The 24898-nt window shown below is 41.6% G+C and overlaps 1 protein-coding gene across 2 annotated transcripts in view; it reads left to right on the forward strand.

Moving 5' to 3' along the window:
• ABCB1 (ATP binding cassette subfamily B member 1) overlaps positions 1-24898 on the forward strand; it is a 108190-nt gene that overhangs the window by 60671 nt on the left and 22621 nt on the right. For both annotated transcript variants that reach the window (XM_059934003.1, XM_059934002.1), the window contains exons 18-24: positions 1228-1335; positions 5026-5103; positions 8022-8105; positions 14263-14466; positions 20274-20374; positions 21634-21774; positions 24595-24751. In XM_059934003.1, coding sequence (XP_059789986.1) covers positions 1228-1335; positions 5026-5103; positions 8022-8105; positions 14263-14466; positions 20274-20374; positions 21634-21774; positions 24595-24751 — 873 coding nt within the window. The remainder of the gene's footprint in view (positions 1-1227; positions 1336-5025; positions 5104-8021; positions 8106-14262; positions 14467-20273; positions 20375-21633; positions 21775-24594; positions 24752-24898) is intronic.

Raw genomic sequence — 24898 nt, forward strand, 5'->3', positions numbered from 1 at the left:
GGTCTTGCAGGCACAGGGGTAGACAGTGGCATCATCAGGGAAAAAAAAGGAATTGGATTAGTTAGGAATAGGTTTGGCTGTGTATAACAAAAACTTACAAATTTGATGTTTTCCTCATTCCTCATGTAACAATAGACCTGCAAACAGGTGGTCCAAGGCAGACACATTAGCTCCTAGATATTGGGTAGGCAACAAGCTCTTTGCCTCATTGAAGGTTTGTAACACAGAATTTAGGATTGTGGGCTCTGAGTTAGATTGCTTGGGGGTATAGTCTTGGGTCATCACTTGGTGGCTGTGTTACCTTGAACAAGTTAATTAACTTCTCTGTGCTTCAGTTTCCCTCTATGTAAAATGGTGATTATAACAAACCTCAGGAGGTGGTTGTGAGGGTAAAGGATAATATACGTGAGTTTGTTTACAATAACGTCTGGTACAGAGTAAGAGCTCACTGATTGTTGGCTCTTATTTTTGTTGGAATGACTCATCAAGAAAAATTAATTTAACTTCTTCCAAAAAGCTTTTTTTTTTTTTCCTTTATAAGGAATAAAGTTGTCTGGGTTGGCTTAGGAATATGGCTCTCACAAGACTGATTTTGGCCCACTGTGAAGGGGGGTGATTTTCTTTCCCTGTGGCGTGGTTATTCTCTGTTCTTCAAGCCCAGGGCATCCTGTAAGCTCTTCTAACCCAGATCTCCACGTGTGGTTCTAGGTCAGCTGGCTGCAGTTCCCCACTGGCTATCTAACTGGCCATCCTACAGAGGCTGGCTCAAGGAACCTCCTTTCTTTGGAGAGGCCTGGGCTGAATGAATGAGCACCTTTCCTGGGTTCACCAAAACCACATCAGCAGATGTGTCTCCAGACACCTTGGGACAGTTCGAAATGTCCAACTTGTAAAACAACAGATGACCATACAGCGTAGTTTCCCATCAAAGGAAGAGGAGAGTATTTGTTCCCAATTCTGCTGTGGTGGGTGTGGCGCTCCCTTGTGGCGCTCGTTACTCCAAGAAGGAATATGAGCAGACAAAGAGCTGGATAGACTGATGAATGACAGGCCCACTCTTGGTCCCCAGGGAAGGCAGAATATGTCCCCCTTTAGGGAAGCCAGCCTGACCGCCACATACTAAGGCTCTCTTGACCCCGACCGAATACTCTGCTAGATGCAAAATGGGTCAGACTTTGAATGATTTATTCAGTGGTACTGAAAACCCTTTAAATATTTTCTTGACAGGTTTTTACCAGAGATGACGATCCTGAAACCAAACGACAGAATAGTAACTTGTTTTCACTCTTGTTTCTAATCCTTGGAATTATTTCTTTTATTACGTTTTTCCTTCAGGTAAGTGTCTACATTTTCACTTTGAGAAATGTACCGTTGTTCAACTGGGGGAATTTATTAAACATCTGTGTAATAACTTGCTTTTTAGTAGAATTGCTCCTCTGGTTGCTGGGCTGTTAGCAGCCAGTTTCTTTGACATTTTTAAAACAAAGATGTTTTGCTTCCTCTGGCTCCCTTGCTTACTTCCTTCCCACCTTCTCCTCCCCCAACTGGAAATGTTAATGAAGTCAGAGGGAGCAGAGAGTATTTGATCTAATCTGGTGATTGGAAATGAAAGCTGGTGTTGACTTAAAAAAATGCACAATGTGAGAGTTGCGAGTTAAGTTTTTTTGGCTACGTTGGGTCTTCGTTGCTGCACGCGGGCTTTCTCTAGTTGCGTCGAGCGGGGGCTACTCTTCGTTGCGGTGCACGGGCTTCTCATTGTGGTGGCTTCTCTTGTTGTGGAGCACGGGCTCTAGGCGCGCAGGCTTCAGTAGTTGTGGCACGCGGGCTCAGTAGTTGTGGCTCGCGGGCTCTAGAGTGCAGGCTCAGTAGTTTGTGGTGCACAGGCTTAGTTGCTCCGTGGCATGTGGGATCTTCCCGGATCAGGGCTCGAACCCGTGTCCCCTGCACTGGCAGGCAGATTCTTAACCACTGCACCACCAGGGAAGTCCCATATGTTAAGTTTTATTTGGGGCAAAATGAGGACTGCAGCCAGGGAGACAGCATCTCAGATAGCTTGGAGAAACTGCTCCTAGGAGGGAGGGGGGAAGGTCAGTATATATGTGATTTTGGTGAAGGGGGAGTACATTGCAATCAAGCACATATTTTTTTGCAGGTTTCTGCTAGTCACGAGGAGCAGTTGTCACCATGAAGGATTTTAGTGCTTTTCTAGATATGAGGAGATACAAGAATTGGGCTCATAAAATTGGCTCCTGAAAATATCTATCTGAAGACCTGTTCTGCCAGTTTTTCCCAGAGCACAGAGTGCCTCCTTTCTGCTCTCCACCCTGAACTCCGTTCAGGGGGTGTTGAAAGTCAGCAGCTGCAGCAGGATTTAATCCTTGTAGAGGTAGATGGCAAGTACCAATTTGTTGCTGACACTAGGCTCTAAAAAATGGGATTTAGGGGAGCCTTGGACATATGTTTGGATATAAGTACTGCCAGTCAGTTTAAATACTTAAAGAAATGTCTTCCAATGTTCTAAAAGCAACAACAAAACCCAGAACCCCATAAGCCAGTTACACTGATTTTAAAAATGTTTGAAGAGTTTATCATTTATCTTTTGCTAAAGGAGAAGGAACGCTTTTAATGATGGAAAAATGTCAGTCTTCAAACAAAAACTGTAGGAACCATTTGTAAATAGTCAGATTTTACAAGTTGCAAATCATTTGGCTGAGATGAAATTGCAAGGAATTAAGTGCTCTAAAAAGCTCAGCATGGTAAGACAGTATAGGCTTTGGTGTCAGGCTTAGGGTCAAGTATGAGTTACTCCAGTTGCTAATTTTGTGTCCTTGGGCAAGTAAGTAACTTAAACTGTGTAAGCCTCAGTTTCCTCGTCTGTAAAATGGGGATAATGGTAGCTGATGCTTGATGATTAAAAGAGATGATAAGACTAAGTTCCTAGGTCTGTGTGAGGCAGTTGTAAACATAATCACTTATTAAATGAATGAATGATTAGTCACATGTAATTTTTTAATATAGAACTCTCAGTAGGTCTCTTTATTTTACATGGTGTAAGCATGTATTCATATTTTGAACAGACAGAACACTTTTCTGGACATGATAGGAGGTCCAAAGCTCTGGACTCTTTTGTTACTGAGTACTTCAGGTCTCTTTGGGGAATTTGATCATACTAGAATAAATGTGACACTAATTGTATGCGAGATTGCCTTACCAACTATTAATGCCATAGGAGTTGGGAGAAGGTAGAGATTGCTGAGGGTGCAGTTGGTTAAGAAATTTGGAGGGAGGTAGGCTTTGAGCTGGAGATTTGAATTGGTGAAGCAAAGGCAGTTAAAGTGGTACCTTTGTAACATAATGATGCTCAGAGAAACTGAAGCCTGGTTTGCTTGGCAAACCAAGGTGAAAACAAAGGCTCTGAATCCCAGGACCTCAGAAGTGCAGAGGTGGCACGGTGACTAACGGTGATGTTAGAATGCCAACTCCTCATTTAGAAATGCAAGGAAGGAGCTGACTGTGGGGTTCAATCCCAGGCTCTGGGTTCTCATTCTGGTTAAGATTCTCTTAGACGAAGATTCAGATTCCAGCTCTGCCGCCTTAGAACTGTAGCCTCTGGCAATTTACCAGCCTCTCCAAACCTCCATTTCTTCTGTGAAGTGGTGATTATGGGTTTGTCCTGAGGCCTTACAGTGTTTGTGAAGTACTTAACAATGAAAGTTGTCAACAAAATAACAACAGTAATATTCCTGTAGTGGGCAAGATAGTTCAGATTTCATTCAGTCTAATAGCAGAAACCTTCATCTGGTCGTTTCCAAGTAAAGTTAATCATTTTGGTAACTTCAGGCGTCAGCTCAGTTAATCCAGGGTTTCTCCTTCTCCCCCTTCTCCCTGGACTGGTGTCTGTTTTCGCAGGAGGGTTATGCAGCGTTACAGCACTGGGCAGAGGGGGGTGGTCTGTGCATCTCCGCTGCCCCCCTGCCTCATGTTGGTGACCCGAGGGACTGGTGGCCTTCCGTTACATGGTCCCACCTGTCTTCGTTGGTCAGGACCACGTGGAAGAGTGCTCTTTGCACGTGTTTCTTCCCTCTCTCTCCGTAATGTCCAACACACTAGGCTGTTATTAGGGCTTCTCCTCTTCTGATACACCATCCAGCCATTTCCACTCTGCTTTCTCCAGGCCATTGTGTGGCAAGCCTCATCCCCAGCGCTCCCCAGCGCTCCAGATAGAAAGGGGAGCAGTGCTTCCTTCTGGTCCTGTATCCCCAAACTCACTGGAATGAGGGTCTGTCCTCCTTCCTCCCCAGACAGGGCCCAGCATGGCCGTACAATCACATCTTACTTTCTTCTTTCCCAAAACTCTTCTTTCCTCCCAGACACAGATTATATCCTTGGGGAAAGGGGAAGGGCAGTGCAGAAAATTCTCTCTCAGTAAGCCTTCCTTTCCAACTATTTCGCTCCTAGACTTTGGCTTTTTTTTTTTTTTTTTTTAACTTGGAAACTAAGAATTTGATATCTTTGTTGTCTGTATCTTTTATGGCTGGGGTGGCTGTATATTTTTGTTTTCCCAGGTTGCACCTCGGGTCCTGGTGTAATTATGATACAGCCCCCCTTCTCACGCTCAAAAATGTTCTGGTTTGGATGATATGTAATATAAACCCCTGGTTTAGAGTGCCTTCTGCCTTGGGAACAACTCCCCAGCTTCCTGAGTGACAGACCCTGGTTCACGGGGAGAAATAAGCAGGAGGGGGAACGGGGGACAGAGAAACCACGTCCTAATAAATCCCCGACAGGCCCACCAGCTGGCTGGGGAGCGGCAGTGTCGATTTCAAAACTCTCCCGGCTCTTCCAGCAGTGCGGCCACGCGCCATAGAACACTGTCGCCGAAAGAGAGCCAAGCCTTGCAATCGGGCTTTCTGACTTTGTCTGGTGTCCTGCTTTAGCAGTGACACCAAGTCCCCCTCCTGCTGTGTCATCAGCGGCTGGGTCTCTGACAAGTCTTTTCCCTTTGGGGCATGTTACTCTTCACAGGGCTACACGTTTGGCAAGGCCGGAGAGATCCTCACCAAGCGGCTCCGATACATGGTTTTCAGATCCATGCTGAGACAGGTATGTCTGTTGAGGGCTGTGCCTGGGAAATGCAGAACTCCCCGCTGTGCCCTGTGGGGAAGCCGTGGGGAGGCTGTCAGGTTACTCAGAGCCCCTGTATTGATCTTCCCTCAATCGCATATCAGAGATGCTGGTGAACCGCCCACCAGGTCAGGCTCAGAGCCCTGCCCCGGGAGGTCTCCTGTGGGTGGGCACAAGGACTGGGGTCCCTGCGAGACAAATGGGAGTCTCCAGGGCAGATTCGCCTCCAGCCTCTGTCTCAGCAGCTGTAGGCAGAGTAGGTGGAAGCGATCTTCCATGCTCCTCATCCCTTTCCTCTCTTTCCTTCTTTCCCCTGGGAAACCCAGGATACTTGTGCTTCTTCCCACCAGGAAATGCCTTCTGTACCCTTTCTTTCCACAGATCTAAAGTCATCCCCATGGCCCATTCCCTGCTGCTCAGGTTCTTCGCTGGGGCTAGACTGATAGATTAATTCCAGCTGCAGTGTTACTGGCGGTTAATGACTTAATGGAATGTCTCTCACACTTAACACCTTCAGAACCCTAACAACAGACAGATGTGAATGTTTTTCTGGGGCAAGGGGGAAGGGGATTCTGGACTTGCAACCCAAAGCAGCCCAGTTCAAAGGGGAAAGTTTCTTTAACAATCATGCAAATTTTGCCTGTGACTTTATAACTTTCCATTTTAAAATCACTAATACAAAGATGCTCCATCTGGATGCCCCGGATATGCTGGGCGTACTTGAACCCTGGCTGAGGAGCTTCACTTGGCTGTGTTGATTTCTAGATGACATTCACATTTTCCCAGCTGTCTTTCATTCTTCAGTCCTTTCCTACTCCTACCCCGGCCACTTAAAAAGAAGACATATTCATGGGGATTGCTAGCTTGTGACTGACAGAGCCAGGACTGAAGCCAGTGAGTGAAAGAGCACTATTTGGTGGAGGGCCCTGTGTTAGGATTTTCAGTCAAACCATATTTATAACTGACATTCGATTTAGACTCAAGGCTTTGGTCCAGGGCTAAATGCCCCATTGCCCTGCCAGCCCCCAGGCCAGCTCCAAGGTCCATTATTCTTTGGAAGTTGAGCTGATGATTTGTGTAGTGCCCTCTCCATAAATTATTAAGTCCAGCCATCATGCATTAAGTGCCTTCTGTTTACAAGGCACAATACTAGGTATTGTAAGGCCTTCACATCAGAACGGTCCCTAGTACACGGAAGTTACATTTCAGTGGGGGAGGCACTTAAGCACTGAACAATTTTTAAAAGCAAATGGATACATACTATAAGAAATTATAATGCTGTGTTTTTTTCCTTCAATATTTTTGGGGAAAATGATAGATACTGCTTTCATTGCCAATCAACTATCGAGGTAACTTCTTAGGACCATAGTTATTTTTGTAACAGACATAAACTGGTACTTCAAACTCACAGTCTTTCTAGTATTTTTGTATTGAAAAGTGTAAGTGGTTTTACAAAGAAAATCCTATTTTATGTTGAAGGCTAAATTTTAATCTAGATTTCTTTTGTTGATTTTTTTTTTAAACCCAATTGGTTTATTCTGCCCTGAACCACAGTTATGTGTTTATTCGACTTCTCTATGTGAATGTCTATTAAGCATTTCATACCGAATATTTCCAGAATTGAACTTCTGACTCCCCTCCCCGCAGGGCTTACTCCTTTTCTAGTCCTCCCCCATATCAGTAAATGGCACCTCCATTCTACCGGTTGTGCAGGCTAGTGACTTTGGAGTCGTCCTCGACTCCTCTAGTTTGTTTAGTATTACAACAGCCTCCTAACTGGTCCCGCTGCCTCCGTCCTTATCCCAGTTCAGTGGGTTCATCGCCCAAGATCCAGAATCATTCTTCTAAGATAAAAAGTCAAATCACATCCCTCTGCCCCATACCTGCTGAAAGCTACCCATATCTGTCGGGGTAAAATCTGGACTCTTTATTTCCTTTTTTTCTGTCTGCGCCACGCAGCTTATGGGATCTTAGTTCCCCGACCAGGGACTGAATCTGGGCCCTTAGCAGTGAAAGTGCGGAGTCCTAACCACTGGACTGCCAGGGAAGTCCCCAAATCTGGAATCTTTACAGTTACCTATAAGGTCACACACGATGTGGTCCCCACTACCTCTCAGACCTCATCTCCTGTAGCTTCGCCCCCTCTCCCATACACAGTCTACTCTATACCCGTTGGTTCATTGCATGCGGGTATGAGAGGAGGAGAGGGACAGCCCAGTGAGGATAGAAGTCTGTCCAGAGGAAGAGGCGGCTTTACACATTCCCATAGAGGTGCTTTTTTTTTTTTTTTTTTTCCCAGAGGTGCTTTTAAGACTGGTGGCAGCCCTTACAGCTTTCTTGCTTGTATGTGAACAGATCAAATATGCCTTTTCCTCGGGGCCTTTGCACATGCTCTTTCTTCCTTGTCTCAGATATTCTCATCCTTCTCTTCATTCAAGTCTCTGCTCAAATGTCACCTGAGAGAGGACTTCTCTGTCCCCTTCCCAATCTATAAAGTAGTGCCTTCCCTCACTTTTTTTTTCCTTCTTACCCCAGTCTGTTTTCTTCCTACCATTTATTACCGCCTGGCATGGTATATATTTATCTGTGGTTTCCATCACTAGAATCTGGGCTTCATGAAAACAGCGACTTTGTCTTTTTTGTTCAGTGTTGAATAGATCCAACACTTAGAAATTATGTTTGGAACAAAGTAAGCACTCAAAAAATTTCTTTGACAAATGAAATGGTCTATTTATGACTTTGTCTAATAAGTCCCTTTCTTGTCTATTCAGTATCAAATCCTGAACGCTTAATGCAGGAGGATAAGTGATAAATAAACCTGACCCTGTCACTGCCCTCCGAGCTGAGGGTCTCATGCATCGGGCTTTAAGATAATGAAATCATTTTCTGTGTCACAGGATGTGAGCTGGTTTGATGACCCTAAAAACACCACGGGAGCCTTGACGACCAGGCTTGCCAGTGACGCTGCTCAAGTTCAAGGGGTACTGACTGCCTCCTTTCTGCTGTGATTGTCGTAATGGGCCATTTTGAATTTCAGCATGAAACTAATTTTCTCCCTGCAGTTAATTCTCATCATCATTAAGAAAATGTTTAAACTTTAACCTATGCAATATATCATGTGCCTTATGGCAAAAAATGTTAACTATTTAAATATCATGCCCTGTATAGTGTATAGATAACTTATAAGCTTTGTTTTGTTATTTGCCATCTTATTCATGCTATTAACAAAATACATGTGGAAGGATAATTATTTAGAAAAGGAAGTATTTATCATCATATCTTGAAGGTTCAGTCTGTTTTAATGCTTTGCTAATCCCCAGAAAATTATAATAGCTACTGAAAAAAAGAATGTGTGTAGTTGCTGTAAGAAAGTTAAGGGGCACTGAAGTTCAGAGGGGAGCAAAGAAAATCTTAAAAAGGTTGACAGAACAGATGAATGAATAAAGAAGATGTGGCACATGTATACTATGGAATATTACTCAGCCATAAAAAGGAACAAAATTGAGTTATTTGTAGTGAGGTAGCTGGACCTAGAGTCTGCCATACAGATTGAAATAAGTCAGAAAGAGAAAAACAAATACCGTATGCTAACGCATATATATGAAACTTTAAAAAGCGGTACTGATGAACCTAGTGGCAGGGCAGGCATAAAGACGTAGACGTAGAGAATGGACTTGAGGGCACGGGGAGGGGAAAGGGTAAGCTGGGACGAAGTGAGAGAGTGGCACTGACATATACACTACCAAATGTAAAATACATAGCTAGTGGGAAGCAGCCGCATAGCACAGGGAGATCAGCTCGGTGCTTTGTGACCACCTAGAACGATGGGATAGGGAGGGTGGGAGGGAGGCTCAAGAGGGAGGGGATATGGGGATATAGGTATACATATAGCTGATTCACTTTGTTGTACAGCAGGAGCTAACACAACATTGTAAAGCATTTATACTCCAATAAAGATGTGAAAAAAAAAAGATTGAAAGAATTGAAAAGAGCATGAAAAAATTGAAACAAGCGTAGAAGGAACAACTCGCTCAGACTATAAAACTTAAATTCTGCTACTATGTGAATCTCTTTAAGGGATATAACTAGAAACTATTGAACCAGCAGATTTTGATTTGTGGATAAAGTGACAACTGCTCCTTTAACTACAACTGTTTATGACAAAAATCTACAGGATGATGTGGAATTTGGGGGAAAAAAAGCATGTGATCTCTGCCATGTCTTTCCCTCCCTTGAACCTTAGCAATCTTTAGCTTTTAATCTTTCTGTAAGAGTACTATGATTACATTTCTTATAACTAATATATGGGGCTTCTGTAAAAATAAATTAGGTTATGAATGTGGAAGCAGATACAGTTATAAAATCTCAATATAAACCTTGAGCATTGTTTCTTTAATACTTAAAGCAAACAAATCAACAGAAATTGAGGTTTAGCTCAAGCTGTGCAGAATCTAACAGAACAGAACGTACACTGCCTGAAATAACTTGGAACTTCCTAAAAGAGACAGCAGCCATGCCCTTCCTGAGCCCTTATGGGATGTCAGATTGTCATAAGAGCTGTGGAAGAAAATGGCAGCAGGATATGCTGGTAGGGGCTTGCTGGTTGTCAGGGAAGAAAGGCTGCAATCTCGATGATGCGGCAACATATTCAAGAGGCATGAAGGAGGGAAAGATGCCGGCCCTACAGATGTCTAGGGTGGCATATTCTGAACAGAAGGATCAGCAAGTGCAAAGGCCCTGAGGTTGGAGCATTTACTTCTACAACTGTTCCCAAAACAGCAAGGAAGATAGTGTGGCTGGAATAAAATGAGTGAAAGGGAAAGTCGTAAGAGCTGAGATCAGCATCATATCTGAAATTATATGAGAAACCATTGTAGGGTTTTGAATATAGGAGGGACATGATCTGAAATTTTTAAAGGCTGCTGTGTGAATAGGCTGAAGGGGTCAGGGAGAGGCAGGGAGTCTATTGCAATCATCCAGGGAGAGGGAAGATAGTGTTTTAGACTAGGAGAGTCATAGTGAAAGTGATAACAAGTAATCAGATTCTGGGTATAGTTTGAAGGTACAGCCAACGGAATTTGTTGGTCGGCTGAACGTGGTACGAGATATTAGAGAAAAGGGATTTAAGGATGACTCCAAAATTTTGGACCTGCACAACTGAAGAAATGGAGTTGCTTTTTAATGAAACCGGGAACCTGTTGAAAGAGTTGTGTCTGGGACATGTTGAGTTTGAGATGCCCACAGTAGACGTCCAAGTGGAGATGTCCAGACAGCAGGTGGATTTGCAAGTCTAGAGTTTAGCAGAGAAGTCTGGTCTGGAAAAACACATTTGGAGATTTTTCAGCACATGGGTGGCTTTTAAAGCCATGAGGCAGGAGGAGATAGCCAAGGAAGCGTGGGAGGATAGAGATGATGGCAAGGTCTGGGCCCTGAGCTCAGGGCTATGAGATGACCCAGCGAAGAAGAGCAAGAATAAGTGGCCAGTGAGGGAGAAGGGCAATGTCCAAGAACAACATGAAGAAAGCATTTTAAGGAGGGAGGAGTCTAGGATCTCAAATACTGCTGATAAGCTTGTAGGACGAGCAAACATTGTACAATGCTGTAGCCACACAGCGGTGCTTATGGTTCGAACAAGAACTGTTTAAGGGGTGTGATGGGAACAAGAGCCTGATGGAAATGGGTTTACGAGAAAGATGGAAAGAGGATTAGGACACAGTTGGACAAATCATGACAGGGTTTTCTGGTAAATGGGGCAGAGAAATGGGTTGGTAGGTGGAGGAGGACGTAAAGTATTACTCTATTTTATTTTTTATTTAAATTACCATGAGAATCAATCAACAAGCTTGGGGTTAATCCATTCGGCTAGCTCCTTGGAAGAGCCTTGCCTGGGGATAGTGATCACCAGGGACAAATTATGTCCTGAAATTTCCTCAATCCTGAATTCCCTAGCTAAACTTTGCTGCCATAACTTTAGTATCCCTTTCACATAGACCTTGTCATGTGCGCTCATGTGCTTTCACCGACACACACGTCCCACATCCCGTTTAGCACAGGGGGACACGTGCTGGAGGAAACACACTAATTCAGCCCCTTGCAGCCAAACCCTGAGCAGATGCTGTCTGTCCACTGTGCACTGGCCGTCAGGCCTTCATAATTCCTCTAAGTCATGCCTTTCCTGTGTTCGTAGAATTAGTGCTCAGTCCTTCCCCTCTGCAGTGGTGTTTGTGAGGGCCTTGACCACATCCAGGAACTCCATTCTGCTTAATTGCCTATCAGGGTCAGCCGTCTGCTTCTCGCTTGTTTCCTCAAACTCCCACTTTCATGGCCCCAGTAGCACGGACGACACCTGCACACCTTGTATGAGCCACTCGGAATCAGAACTGTTCTCCAGAATGTTAAAACCGGGGCTAAAAAAGAGAGACCAGGGAAGAGGAGGCAATCAGACTGGGAAGCATCATGGGAACCAGGAAAGCCCAATATAGCTGTTACCACAAATTGGCTGAGAGAGGGCAGTTGAATCCCCTTTATGGCACCAGCTGACCTGTTTATGATAGTGGATACATGTGTGTATGTATATACATTTGTACATATATATCCACACATATACATATATATACATACACACGTGTGTGTGTGTATATCTATTTCATAGTAGGAAGTAGTGTAATTTTTATATATATAAATACCTAAGCCAAACAGTCCTGTCAAAGATCATTGCCACCTAAAACAGGGTGAACTCAAGTCTGTGTGTATATAGTTAGTGATGCTGTTTATCTAAGTGTAAATTTTTTTCTTATTTAACTTCACCATCAATGAAACATTTTCTCCGATGTATTTTTGAGCAAGTAGCTTAATCCTGCTAACCATAAATCAGAAGAAAATATATTTCAATATTTTGCTTATGAAATTGTGGGCTTTTAAATTTAATTTTCATGTAAGGATTAGAATTCTGAGGAAAAAGCAAATGAGAGCCACATAGAAGTCAAAAGCAACTATGTATTAAAAAAATTTTTTTGGTGGTGTGCTGAATTGGGCGATTGGGATTGACATGTATACACTGATGTGTATAAAATTGATGACTGAATAATAAAAAAATAAAATAAAAATTTTTTTCCCCCTGGGAGAAGGTATTTGAGGGAAAGATGAAGGTAAATGTTCTTAATTTCAAAAGGAGTTTCAGGAAATAGGCTTTTTTTTCCCCGATAAGCACACATATTTTAAAATTGGACTGCAAGCCATACGGTGGTGCTTTGAGGAGGAAATAAATAGCCAGAGAGGGGGAAACAGGGAAAGATGGGGAGAAAAATGAGTGGGAGAGGAAGTGTTACAAATATGTGATAGCACAGTGGGATAAAGACACTGTGAGGAGAGTCTTAGTGGGTTTCAGGTATTAAAGCATTCTTGTCTTACCTTGCTTCACTCTTGGGCTCTGGTTTTGGAGTATTACCTACTCTGATTCTTACTTTCAAAATGAAAATGACCTGGCTACTACTAATAATCCGTGCTCTCCCGTGGAGCGTTCTAGAGACACCTTCTCTGTGTGAGGAATAGATGATGCGACAGTGAGTGTCAGTCTTTAAAGATTGGTGACCAGTGCAATGTCACTGGAAGCATTAAATCACATTAAGCCAAGGGGCTTACTTTCCCTCCAGCTTAAGGTTCTAGGTCTTTTAGGTCATCTTTCATGTACACTAAAGAAGAATTTGTCATCTATGATACATTTTACTTATTTCTGTGGTCTTGGCTACCATCCACAGCTGAACGTTTATATCTGTGAAACCTTAGGTATTGGGGTAATTCGTCTGCCATGAACTTGGGGGATGACTTGACTTACACCAAGTTTGGCTAAGCATCCCTTTATCATAAGCTCAGTGACTGCATCAAACAAAAATAAATGCTCTATTATTTATGCTGTTTGTTTCAGCCCTGGTGCAGTTCCCTGGTATGGAATTTAATGTGTAGCGTTACTGGTAGTTTATTTTAACAGCATTTTCCCCTGATTACTGGTTTGGTGTTTATATCAACATAGGTGTTGAATGATTTCAGAGGGTCGATATTGAGACACGGGGCTTGTAAAGAATTCTGTCCTAAAAATTCAGAGCTGACAGAAGCTTTAGTTATTAATCAATGTACCTGCTCATTTTGGGGTTGAGAAGAATTTGTCCAAAGTCACAGAAGTGGCAGTGACCATTCTAGACTGTACTCCATCATAATCTTTCCCTGAGACTGGCCCCCCTCAGGCAGAGGACATTTGGGGAGTGGAAAAAACATGGGCCATTTCCAAAAAAGCAGATCGGGGGGCCAGGGCAGGAATTCGGAAAGGCTTGAGGGCATGGGGTGTTTCCAGGGTAAAGGAGAGAAGTATAGAGTAGTGGAGTGAATTGACTTTATGTTTTGACTTCTGGCTTTTGAGTTGGAAATAACTGCATGCTCCTGAAAATCATGCTTCAGGCTCCCTCTGGCGTATAAGCTGAAGGTTCTGATGCCTGCTTAATATTCTAAATTTAAATTCCATAACTTTCAGCTCTGTGTACTTTTTCTAAACACTATAAGCATCTCAAATAGGCCAAGAGATGTTGGGTTGTCTAAAAAGTTCATTCAGTTAGTGAATACATTGTTCAGTAAAGTTCTTCGTGAAAATGAAAAATGTTTTTTATTTTTACTTAAAGCTGAACGAACTTTTTGGCCAACCCAATATTTGCATACCCTCCATGACAAATACTAGGCTTAAGTTATAGGTAGTTATATATCTAACACTGGAAATTTCCAACAGTCCCAGTTGAATATAATTGTCAGACTGTTTTATCCTGCTAATTTGCTGAGCTTGCATTAGGGATCACGGTGTCATTGTTTAATGAAAATTTTCTTGGTATTAAAAAATCAGATGAGAGAGAAATATGTAATTGAACTCTGAATTATTGATCTACTTTTAGTATTTATTCTGAAGTTGTGGAGATCCTCATTTTAGAAACCAAATAGACTTATAAGTAAACCTTTACTTTTTATTTCATAACCGAGGAGATGAGATTCTCACGAAGCTGAATTATCATAATCCTTAAGAAAATATATAAGCATGGATTTTAAAGATAATATGAAATATGAAAGTGTCTCTCTGACAGTGTTTTGTTTGTTTTGCAGGCTATAGGTTCCAGGCTTGCTGTAATTACCCAGAATATAGCAAATCTTGGGACAGGCATTATTATATCCTTAATCTATGGCTGGCAGTTAACACTTTTACTGTTAGCAATTGTACCCATCATTGCAGTAGCAGGAGTTATTGAAATGAAAATGCTGTCTGGACAAGCACTGAAAGATAAGAAAGAACTAGAAGGTGCCGGGAAGGTGAGTCAGACGGAGTATAATCGCTGACCTAAGTAGAGTAAAATATTCTAATCAGTGTCGTTCTGTTACGACTACTTCCTAAGCTCGGAGAATGTTTTTATAACCATTCCTCAAAGCGGTCTTATTTGACGCTTGTTCAGCGGGTTGAAAACTGAAGAAAAGTAGCAAAACAAATTCTTAGACTCACAGACTGACAACTAATTTTGTCAGGCTTTTCTAGTTTCAGGCGATTGTCTTCACACTCCTCTCCCTCTTTCTCTGGAGCAAGCAGAAATCCATTGCTTTATTGAGGAAAGGAGGCCCATTTAATTACATATGAGGGGGGATATTAAAAAATGGAAAAGTCTTAAAGGTATTTATTCTATCTGGCTTAAAATATTATCATTCTTTTCCTTTCATACACCTCCTCCCTTTGTGTTATTTCTGTTTACCCTCACCCTAATACATTTTTTTTTGAGGGGCGGTGTTGCATGCTTGTCTGTTGTTGTTTTTGATTTGCATTTTGCATCTCCCTTTATTTTTTAAAGAATTTGTACTTTACATTGGAGTATAGTTGATTAACAATGTTATGTCAGTTTCAGGTGTACCGCAAAGTGATTCAATAATACATATACATGTATCTTTTCTTTCTCAGCTTCTTTTCCCATTTAGGTTATTACAGAGTATCGAGCAGAGCTGTTGTTTTGAACAAATGCTTATATGGCAATTGCTTTACTTCTCAGGGTGACCCTGTGAGATAGGTTCTATTATAGCTCCTTTTTCAGGTGAGGCTGAGGCACAGGCAGGTAATGCCACCAATGCCTTAGAGCTCGTGAGTTTAAGTTTCAGAGCCAGGATTCAAACCCAGACAGTCGCGCTCCCAAGTTGTGCCTCTGTTAAGAAACGAAGAGGTCTGCAGATGGCGGCACATAATCTGATATCATGTGATCTGTATCATTGTAGAAATGAGTGGTCAGAGCACCCCCAAAACTGGGCCTACCATCTAGGATAGGGATATATCTATCAGTGGACCCTTCAAGGTTCCCAAGAGTCAGGGCAGGGACCCAGGCAGATCCAGTGGCCCAGGTGTCTGAGGTACTTTGCCTCTGGACCAGGCAGCTCACGAATAGGATGATGGAGGGGGTCCTGGAGGTTGGTTATCACCACTCACACTTTGTCCTCCACCTCCCTGCCATCTCCTCAGACTTTCTACCCTGTGTCCTTGGGATTCCTTCAGGAAGCTCCTCTGGACCAGCTTTAGTGCTTCTCAGCGATTGCCAATGAGGGAAAGACCTCACGTGAAGTTTCCCTTCAGGCCGTCAGAGGCCCGGTCCCGAGGTTCAGCAGGATGGTGCCGGCCCCCAGGTGTCTGGAGTCCATCCTGTGACCAGTCACTTCATTTAATCCTGTCCTTTGTTGGTTTCTCCCCTTGGTGTTGACTCTTCATCTGATGAGAAGATGGAAAAAATGTGTATAAAAAGAAAGTGCGTTACTCTTTTATAGTGTCATTGTTTACTGAGGTGTTCAAAGTGTCCCAGAAAGGAGTCTTAGGTTGTTCGTAGGAAGAAGATGACCGATCGGAAGCTAATTCACTGCAAACCACAGGTTGGCACCTTCGAAGTGGTGCATCAGGTTTAAGACTCTGGGAGTTCTGTCAGAGGGGACAGGGGAAGGGGTGCAGACGGAAATAGATACATGTGAGTGTGGCAGGTTTTCTAGGTAAAGGTTGGGGGTGAGGTAAATGTTCTGCTCCATTGGTGGTTCATGAGAGAGGAAACAGCAGGTAGGGAAAGTGGTGGTTGCTGTACCAGCGGGTCCATGAAATAGTAAAAATCAACTCCCACCTGATCACAATTCTCAGGTTACCATTTATTGCCTGTTTATTGTATACCAGGAATCATGCTAAGAGCTCTACATGCATTACCTCATTTGACACTCTCAATAACCCTTTGGAATTATCCCTGTTAGGTAATAAAACCCAAGGTTCAGAGAAGTCAGGTAACTTGCCCAAAGTCACACAGCAGCAGCCTAACTGATCTGTCTACTTTCTATATTCCTCTTACAGAAGCCACACTCATCTCTTACAAACACAAACAAAATCATGCTAACCTTTAACTCCTCCAGTGGCTTCTTTTCTTTTTTTTTTTCCACACACACACACACACACACACTATATTTTATTTTTACAAGAGGTAAATAAACTGACACCAAGCATTGTACATGGATGACCACAACAAAAGCAACAACGATTGCATTTCCCAAACACGAAACACACTCGTACTGTGTCATAATACTGACATTCAGTCCAGTAATCCTCCACTGTAACAGCTCCTTTACTTTGCAGTGAAAATTGATTTGTATGTTTTTTGCCTCTGAGTCCTTGTGGGATTTTTTTTTTTTTATTCAAACAGAAAGTCACAAAAATTATAGTCGTCCTCATCAGTTCACTCAGTCCCATGTAATTAATTTTTTTTATCTCGATCTTTTGTTAGCACTTTTATGAATTCATCAGTTTTCCATTAGAGCTCTGAAAATGCTTATTCATTCAGTTCAGCAGTATAGTCAGTTACCAGAAACCTGTACTTGTCAGAGTCTTTTCCATGAATTCCTTGAAGATGAAACTCTTTTATAGGAGCATATTTGCAAAAGCTTCAGAGTACACCCAGAACTATCTGTAAATGACAAAAGACTTAAAAATGACCACGGTTAAAGATTTGATGAAAGTTCATAATAATGCAATTGACAAGGAAATTTAGTTATTTCTGGGATATACATTTTAAAGTAATAACTAGAATTATGACTTATAACATTATACCAGAACATATAAGATTTTTAGAAATTCATGTAATGTCTGGAACATTTATTTTAACATATTTCCATACAAATAACCCAAAGAAAGTTTAGTATTAGTTGGTTTTTTTGTGTGTTTGTTTGTTTGTTTATACTGCAGGTTCTTATTAGTCATCACTTTTATCCTCCAGTGGCTTCTGATCACACTTGCAATAAAATCTGCCCTTTCTCCTGGGCTGTAAAACTCTGCATGAATCAGCCCCTGATGACTTCTCTGACCCTGTCTTGCACTAGTGTCTCCCTCACCCTGCTCTGGCCTCATGGGCCTGCTTTCAGTTCCTAGAACACTCCAAGCTGGTTCCCTCTGGTCTTCATATCTCAGAATTATTACTCTTCACAGAGGTCTTTCCTGGCCCTTGAATTAATTCCTGACACTTCTCAGCACTTTATTTCTTTCCTATTTCTTTATTGATTAATGGTCTGTCTTCCCTACTAAAATGGGGACCAGGACCGTGTCTGTTGGTTTGCCCTTAGAGGGACAGAGCAGGCCCAGGATTCCAGAGCAGGACTGTGTGATGTCAGAGCCAGCTGATAACCTCTACCTTGCCTGTGATCTGTGTTCCATCGATTTGTCACGTTATTATTGACGAATGAACATTTTTATAGAATAGATGCTTTTTCTTTTTAGAAATAAAAGCTGTAATCAGTTTATTTGAGGGTAGGAAGAGAAGTGTGAGTTTTTTCTAGAAATATATATGTATTTTTTCCTTTCTTAAAAATTATTTAGTACATGATGGTTTCTGAGGAAAACTCAGTGCTATTTCCTGTTCTTGAATTACAAGTTGTCTCTCTTCATAGTGTTTACTGAATCTCTGTTTAAAAGTCTTGGAGCAAATGAAGCTGTGAGAATGCAGAGTACTAATTAATCCTTTTCCTAATTGCTTCATCGTGTGGCAAGATAAAGACAGTTGTTTAGTGATTATATTGTTTTACTCACTTTTCAAGGTCTGTAATTCATAAACTCTCACTTTTATTGGGCTGTTCACTCTAAAAAGCAATGACATTTACAAACCAATCACAAACAAAACAGACCTGCCTTAGAAGAATGCGCGCAGAAAATATTTCCTAAAATCATTACATTGAAATTTACAGTAAAGTCTGGTTTTCAGCAGACATTGTTATAGTTTGTTGAATTTTCTTACTGATGCAAAAAACCTCTTCTCTTTGTTTGAAGCCTTATAATTGAAAATATTTCTACCATGGGTCTGAACAAGGATTGTCTTTGGGGGTTTGACTGGAGGTGAATTTTTTCCTCTAACTTTTTGCTTTCTGCACTTTTAGCATTTTCTAAAATGAGTATATACTATTTTTATAATATGTAAAGAATTTTATAAAATATTTTGACATAACTTGAATCTGGACATTTTCCTGTATTGTTAGTAGCTTATGGTAAACATAGTACAATCTTCTTGGCCTGCTGGGTCAGAGTATAATATTTTTAACTTTATTTTTTAAATATGTTTTTGTTTTGAAGATTATGGTATTAATTTTTTTCTTCTAATATTTTTTGCATTAGTCTTTAAAACCAACAATGTCATATCAAATATCCACTGTTATCTTTGAAGTTAGGTATTTGTGTAGGATTCAGTAAAGAATAAGTAAGATTTTGGGTTGGTGATTTTTTTTATGCTGTAACTCACTCTCATGTAATTGAATGTGTCTGTATTAGAATCAGTTCCGACCAGTGTAGAGGCCAGAGAAAGGAAGAACATCTTAAACAATAAGGATAATTTCTCTTACTGATTTATAATTTAGACTTACAATTCTAAAAATTATTTCTCTTGGAATTAGAGTTAAAAGGGACTTCAGAGACCCTCTTGTCCATCCTCCTCATTTTATAGATGAGGAGAACGAGATAGAAGGGCATTTCAAGGTCTCATGCTGATGCAGGCTGAAATCTCATTTTGTACCCTGATGTTTTTTGTATTTTCCATAGCCCTTTTACCCAGACTCCAAAAAGTGGTAAAGGATGTATTTGTCCTAGTCAAATAGCCTTGTTGGAAGTTAAATTCAATTAAAATATAGATAGAAACTTTCTGGAAAACCAACTGATAATATGTGCTGTGCTCCTTAAAAAGTAGTTTATTCCCTTTGACCTAGTAATTTAACTTTTAAGAACTTCTCCTAAGAAAATAATTCAATATGGACAAAGGTTTATGTATGAGGAATTTTATCACAACATTATTTTTAATAAGAATTGAAAGCTTTGTTCAGCAATAAAGGACTGCTTAGCTGGCTGGGATAGTAAGTGGCCCTTTAAACATCCCGTTGTTAATGTATATTTAATGACCTTTGAAAAGTCTCTTTATTTGTTAAGGTAAAAAATAAGGCTATGAAGCCAAACATAGAACTTGAGCCCAATTTTGTTAAACAGGTACAGTTTAGAAAATAACATGTAAACTATTATGTAAAATACACCAGTATGTAACTTTTCATTACCTTCTCTCTTTTCAATATTTTCCAAATATTCTTTAGTTGTCTCAAATGACAATTATACAGAGAAAAATGTAAACATTACATTTTAATTACATTATTAATATTTTAATAATATTATAATTTAATGACATTATAATAACTTTTATATATATAATAATTATAAACTTAAAATGTGACCATCATAGAAGAAAGGGCACTGCAATCGAGATAAAATACTGAGTTCTTAGGTTAATTTTGCTGCTGTAAAGCCATGTGGCTTTAGGTAAGGGCCTTTATCTGTTGAAGTTTTCAGTTTCTCTTTCTGTAGAGAGGAGTTTGAATTAGCCCATCTTCCTTCCAGATCTAAATCTCGATTTGATAAATCACTTGGTATCCTTTTCTATAGCAAAGACACTCAGGAGTCATAATAAATATTATTTAATATGTAATATGTAAATAATACTTATTAATAAAATTAATTTTATGAATCTCTTATATGGAATTCAAACTAATTGCCACTGTTGGCCTTGGTGCCTTCAGTAACGGGACATTCTCTGTTACAGATTGCCACGGAAGCTATAGAAAACTTCCGAACTGTTGTTTCTTTGACTCGGGAGGAGAAGTTTGAATATATGTATGCCCTGAGTTTGCAGGTACCATACAGGTAATAACCACTGAAGAGTGGGAGGGAAGTATGGGGAGTTTTTCAATCATCAGATTTGTTTTCAGGAAGATTACTTTGGCCAGAAGGTAGGGAACAAGTGGAGAGACTTCTAGAAGGGAACCAATTGGGAAGCAATTGTAATTAATCCAAGAGAGGAATCACAAGACCTGACCTAAGGCAGGGACATCTCTGAGGTAGAGCCTGTAAGAGCAGATAACCGAGGGGAGGGGAGGGAGAGAGGTTGTTGAGAATGACCCTGATGCTGCATTTGCGTGATGGCGCTATTACATGTTCCCACTGGGAATGAGTTTTTTGTGGAACATGAAATTTGAGGTATCTGTGGAGCCTGAGGGGGTGGTCTTCTTGGGTACACCCTTCCTTCTTCTCTTTACCCTTCTCTCGTGCAGACCTTCTGTTCTTCCTTTAATGAACTCACAGTGAGGGCTCTAAAAAGTGATGTGAACATAAGCAAGCCCATCCTCTCTGAGTCTCCTTTCTTCTTTTATCAGTGGGTTTTCAAAGTTTTTAAAATGAGAGTAGAGTCTTTTTTTATGGAAAAAAATTCACTTGAAATTCCAGTATATGAAACAGATAAAAGCAGAAGTTGATCTGATGGAAGCAGGAGTAGGCGGCCCCCTTACCAGCCTCTCGCACCTCCACATCGCCCAGTTCCATGTGGATCAAAAAAATCCACGTGTTAACTCCTTTGCAGAGCCTTCTCTAACTCCCCTAGAGGGTTAGTGCTTCTCCTTTCTTCCTTTAACACATGATTCATAATATACTTCCATTGCATAAATAACAATCCAACTTGACTCCTGGGTCCCCAAGGGCAAGAACATGCCTGGTTCCTTTGTGTTGGCCCTTCGTGGTCCCTCCAGCTTGTGGTGTTGGGTCAACGTGTGTTGAACGAATGTTCACTATAGAGTACGTACATATTATATGTCCATGGGTGGGGGAAAGGGGAGGAATTTATTAATCCCTAACAAGCTCTTCTTGTTGTCTTTTGGCTTATTTTAACTTGACCTCAGTGCTTTGAGGTGTGGTTAATTCTCCATTAAAGATGAAGACACTGGGGTTCAGAGACTAGGCATTTTCCTGAATTCTCACAAGTGGTGATGTGAGGACCAAACTTAGTGTTTTGGAGACGAAACCCATTTTTATCTGCTGCACCTCCACACCCCACTGCTAACCCATGAAAGGTTACGTTTTAAGGACTGAGAATTGAAAGTCAAGTAAGTTTCAGAATGTCTTCTTTTCAGAAACTCTTTGAGGAAAGCACACATCTTTGGGATCACATTTTCCATCACCCAGGCAATGATGTATTTTTCTTACGCCGGCTGTTTCCGTTTTGGCGCCTACTTGGTGGGACATGGCATCATGGACTTTCAGGATGTTCTCTTGTAAGTATGGGGGTCGTCTTTACAGTTAAACTCTAGAAATCAAACCAAGGTGCACAGTTTCATGCCTGGATAGAAAACCTTACTGTGAAGCTTCATGAAGAGATTTTGGTGATTCAGAAGATGGCATTTTGCCTCTGAGTCTCCGTGTATTATCCTGGAAGCATCTCATTTCATTTGGGGAATGTGTGTCTACCCTTCTCCCCGATGCTGACTCACACATTTGACCTTCTTGAATCCATGGCTAGCTGGGGTGGTGATTCAATGAGGAGTTTCCAGAAGGCCTGGGTGTTTGGGAAGAAGCCTAACCCGGAGCCAAGTACCTGGTTCCTTTTAAAGGATTCTAAACAGGGCGGCCAAAGAATGGGTGTGGAGCACTGAATTCTGAGAGCCCCGGAAGATTCCAGGATAAATTTGCTTTCTTTCATAAGAGAAAAGCAGTTAGAAGGTAAGAGCTGGAGAAATGCAGAAATGACAAAGGAAAGCTCGATTGGAGTATCTGCTCCATCACTGTGAATGCAGAAAATTGTACCTCAGTCAGAAGACAGACCTGGACTTAACTTATATTTCTAAAATACTAAAATATGCAGTTTGGTAGTGAAAATTATGTGTAATTTTTCTGAGTGTCTAGGTTTGGTGATGGCTGAGCTGCCCTTTGATACCATACCATAATTAATGGTGATACAGTTTTACATTTAAAGCAGCATCATTGAAGCCTGGGAATATGTGTTAGTATAATATTTCCATCCTATTTAGACATTGACTTGTGCGTGCATTACAGTTTTCTCAGGATGACTCCAACAGAAGATTTAAAATTTCCACTCAACATCTTTCTGATAATTGATATGCAGGTACTATTTATAACTATAACCAAAAGATCAAAACCAGGCATCATTGGCATTGGTGCTTTAATTAGATAATTATTTGATATATTGCTTTACTCCGAGGTTAAGGTATTCAATTGATGGAAATTGCTGACTCGTGGACTTTCAGATTTGGAAAATCCATCTTCCAAGTAAGGGATGGGGAGACCTGGCTGAAGAGCAGTCCATTTTAAACAGATTCCACAGGTCTAAATGATAACAAGTCCAAGATGAACCAGCTGTGTGATTTATTTAGAGCTATTAAAAAGAAAAAAGAAAAAAAACACTGTGTGCTCCATTAACTCAGGAATAGAGTCCAAAGGAATGGACCTGATGGGCTCATGGCGTTATTCTGGGAGATTCCTAATATTACGTCAGTTCCCGGTCCACTGTTTAAAAAGGCATTTTGATAAATGTGTCCAGAGAAGGGCAGCTGAAATATTGAAAGTGAAGGGAGTTACCAAAGATGCAAAGGGTTTTGAAAATAATATTCCAGTACTTTGAAGGGATGTATTATGCAAAAGGATGTACATTTTTCTTGGTTTGAAAAGGAAGTTTTTAACAATAGACTTCCTCAATCAAACTTCCTCCGTCCTAAAACCAAGGATGGAAGCTAGCTTAGGGGATGTGCCCTGGCACAAGCATTGAGAGCTGGACTTGACATTCTGTGAAATCCTTCCCAACTTTAAGCTGCTGTGACTCCCATGTCGTAGATTAAGAATGCCGATGAGGGCTCCCCTGGTGGCGCAGTGGTTGGGAATCCGCCTGCCAGTGCAGGGGACACGGGTTCGAGCCCTGGTCTGGGAAGATCCCACATGCCGCGGAGCAGCTGGGCCCGTGAGCCGCAACTACTGAGCCTGCGCGTCTGGAGCCCGTGCTCCGCAACGAGAGGCCGTGACGGTGAGAGGCCCGCCCACCGCGATGAAGAGTGGCCCCCGCTTGCCACAACTAGAGAAAGCCCTCGCACAGAAACGAAGACCCAACACAGCCATAAATAAATAAATTAATTTAAAAAATTAAAAAGAAAGAAATACATAATAAATGAAATTCAGTGTTCACCTTTAAAAAAAAAAAAAAAAAAGAATGCCGATGAAGGGAATTCCCTGGTGGCCCAGTGGTTAGGACCTGGCGCTTTCAGTGTGGTGGCCTGGGTTCGATCCCTGGTGGGGGAACTAAGATCCTGCAAGCCGTGTGGCATGGCCAAGAAAAAAAAGTCGATGCATCTTGAGAGCAGCATGATATCTGGCTCTTTAAGGAACTCTGTTTGCAGTACAGTTCACAGGTTTTCTAAGAATCTGATGTAATCCAGCAAAACTGCCTATACCCGTTATTGATTGCCACAAATAACGCTGCATGACAACCACCCACTACCCCCCCCCCAGTGACACACGATAATAAACATTTATTTTTGCCCTTAAGTTTGGGGGTCAGCTGGGCAGTTCTGCTGATCTGGGCATAGTGGATCTCAGCTGGGCTCGCTCTTGTGTGCAGTGAGTAACAGGCTAGTTGGCTGGGGCCCACGGCACTCTTCTGTCTGTGCCTTGTCCGCCAGCAGCTAGGTGGGCTTGTGGTAGTGGCGGGGAGAGAGAGAGAAGCATGCAAGGCCCCCTGAGTCATAGGCTTGGACCTGGCAACAGTCACTTCTGCCACATCCTGTTGGCTGAAGCAAATTCCAAGGCCAAACCAGATTCAAAGGGTAGGAAAACAAACTCTACTTCTTCAGTAGAGGAGATGCAAAGTCACTTACAAGAAGGTGAGGACACAGAGAGAGATGAAACATGGGGTCATTTTACAATCAGTCAGTTACACTGATATGAACTTATAAGGAAAAGTGGTTTTTTTTTGAAACTTTTTGACTAACGTGTTGTGACTGTTTGAGATCGTGCTCTGGGTGTAGGAGTGTCACCTTCCTAGCGTTGCAATCCTAACTCTTTGCACGTTTTGTCTTTGTTGTTGGCAGAGTGTTCTCAGCCATTGTCTTTGGCGCGATGGCTGTGGGACAGGTCAGTTCATTTGCTCCTGACTATGCCAAGGCCAAAGTGTCAGCAGCCCACGTCATCATGATCATTGAAAAAACCCCTGTGATCGACAGCTACAGCACGGAAGGCCTAAAGCCGGTCAGTTTGATGTTTTGATTATATGATCTGCTCCTAACTGATGAATTTTAGTATTCTAAGTGGAAGTTTAATAAAATCTGTGCTTTTTTTATTTGGTGGTAATAAAATGAAAGTTTCTCGGTCATTTTAGTTCATTTTTAGTAAATG

Source organism: Balaenoptera ricei, chromosome 9 (assembly GCF_028023285.1).
Source record: "Balaenoptera ricei isolate mBalRic1 chromosome 9, mBalRic1.hap2, whole genome shotgun sequence".
Classification (NCBI taxonomy): domain Eukaryota; kingdom Metazoa; phylum Chordata; class Mammalia; order Artiodactyla; family Balaenopteridae; genus Balaenoptera; species Balaenoptera ricei.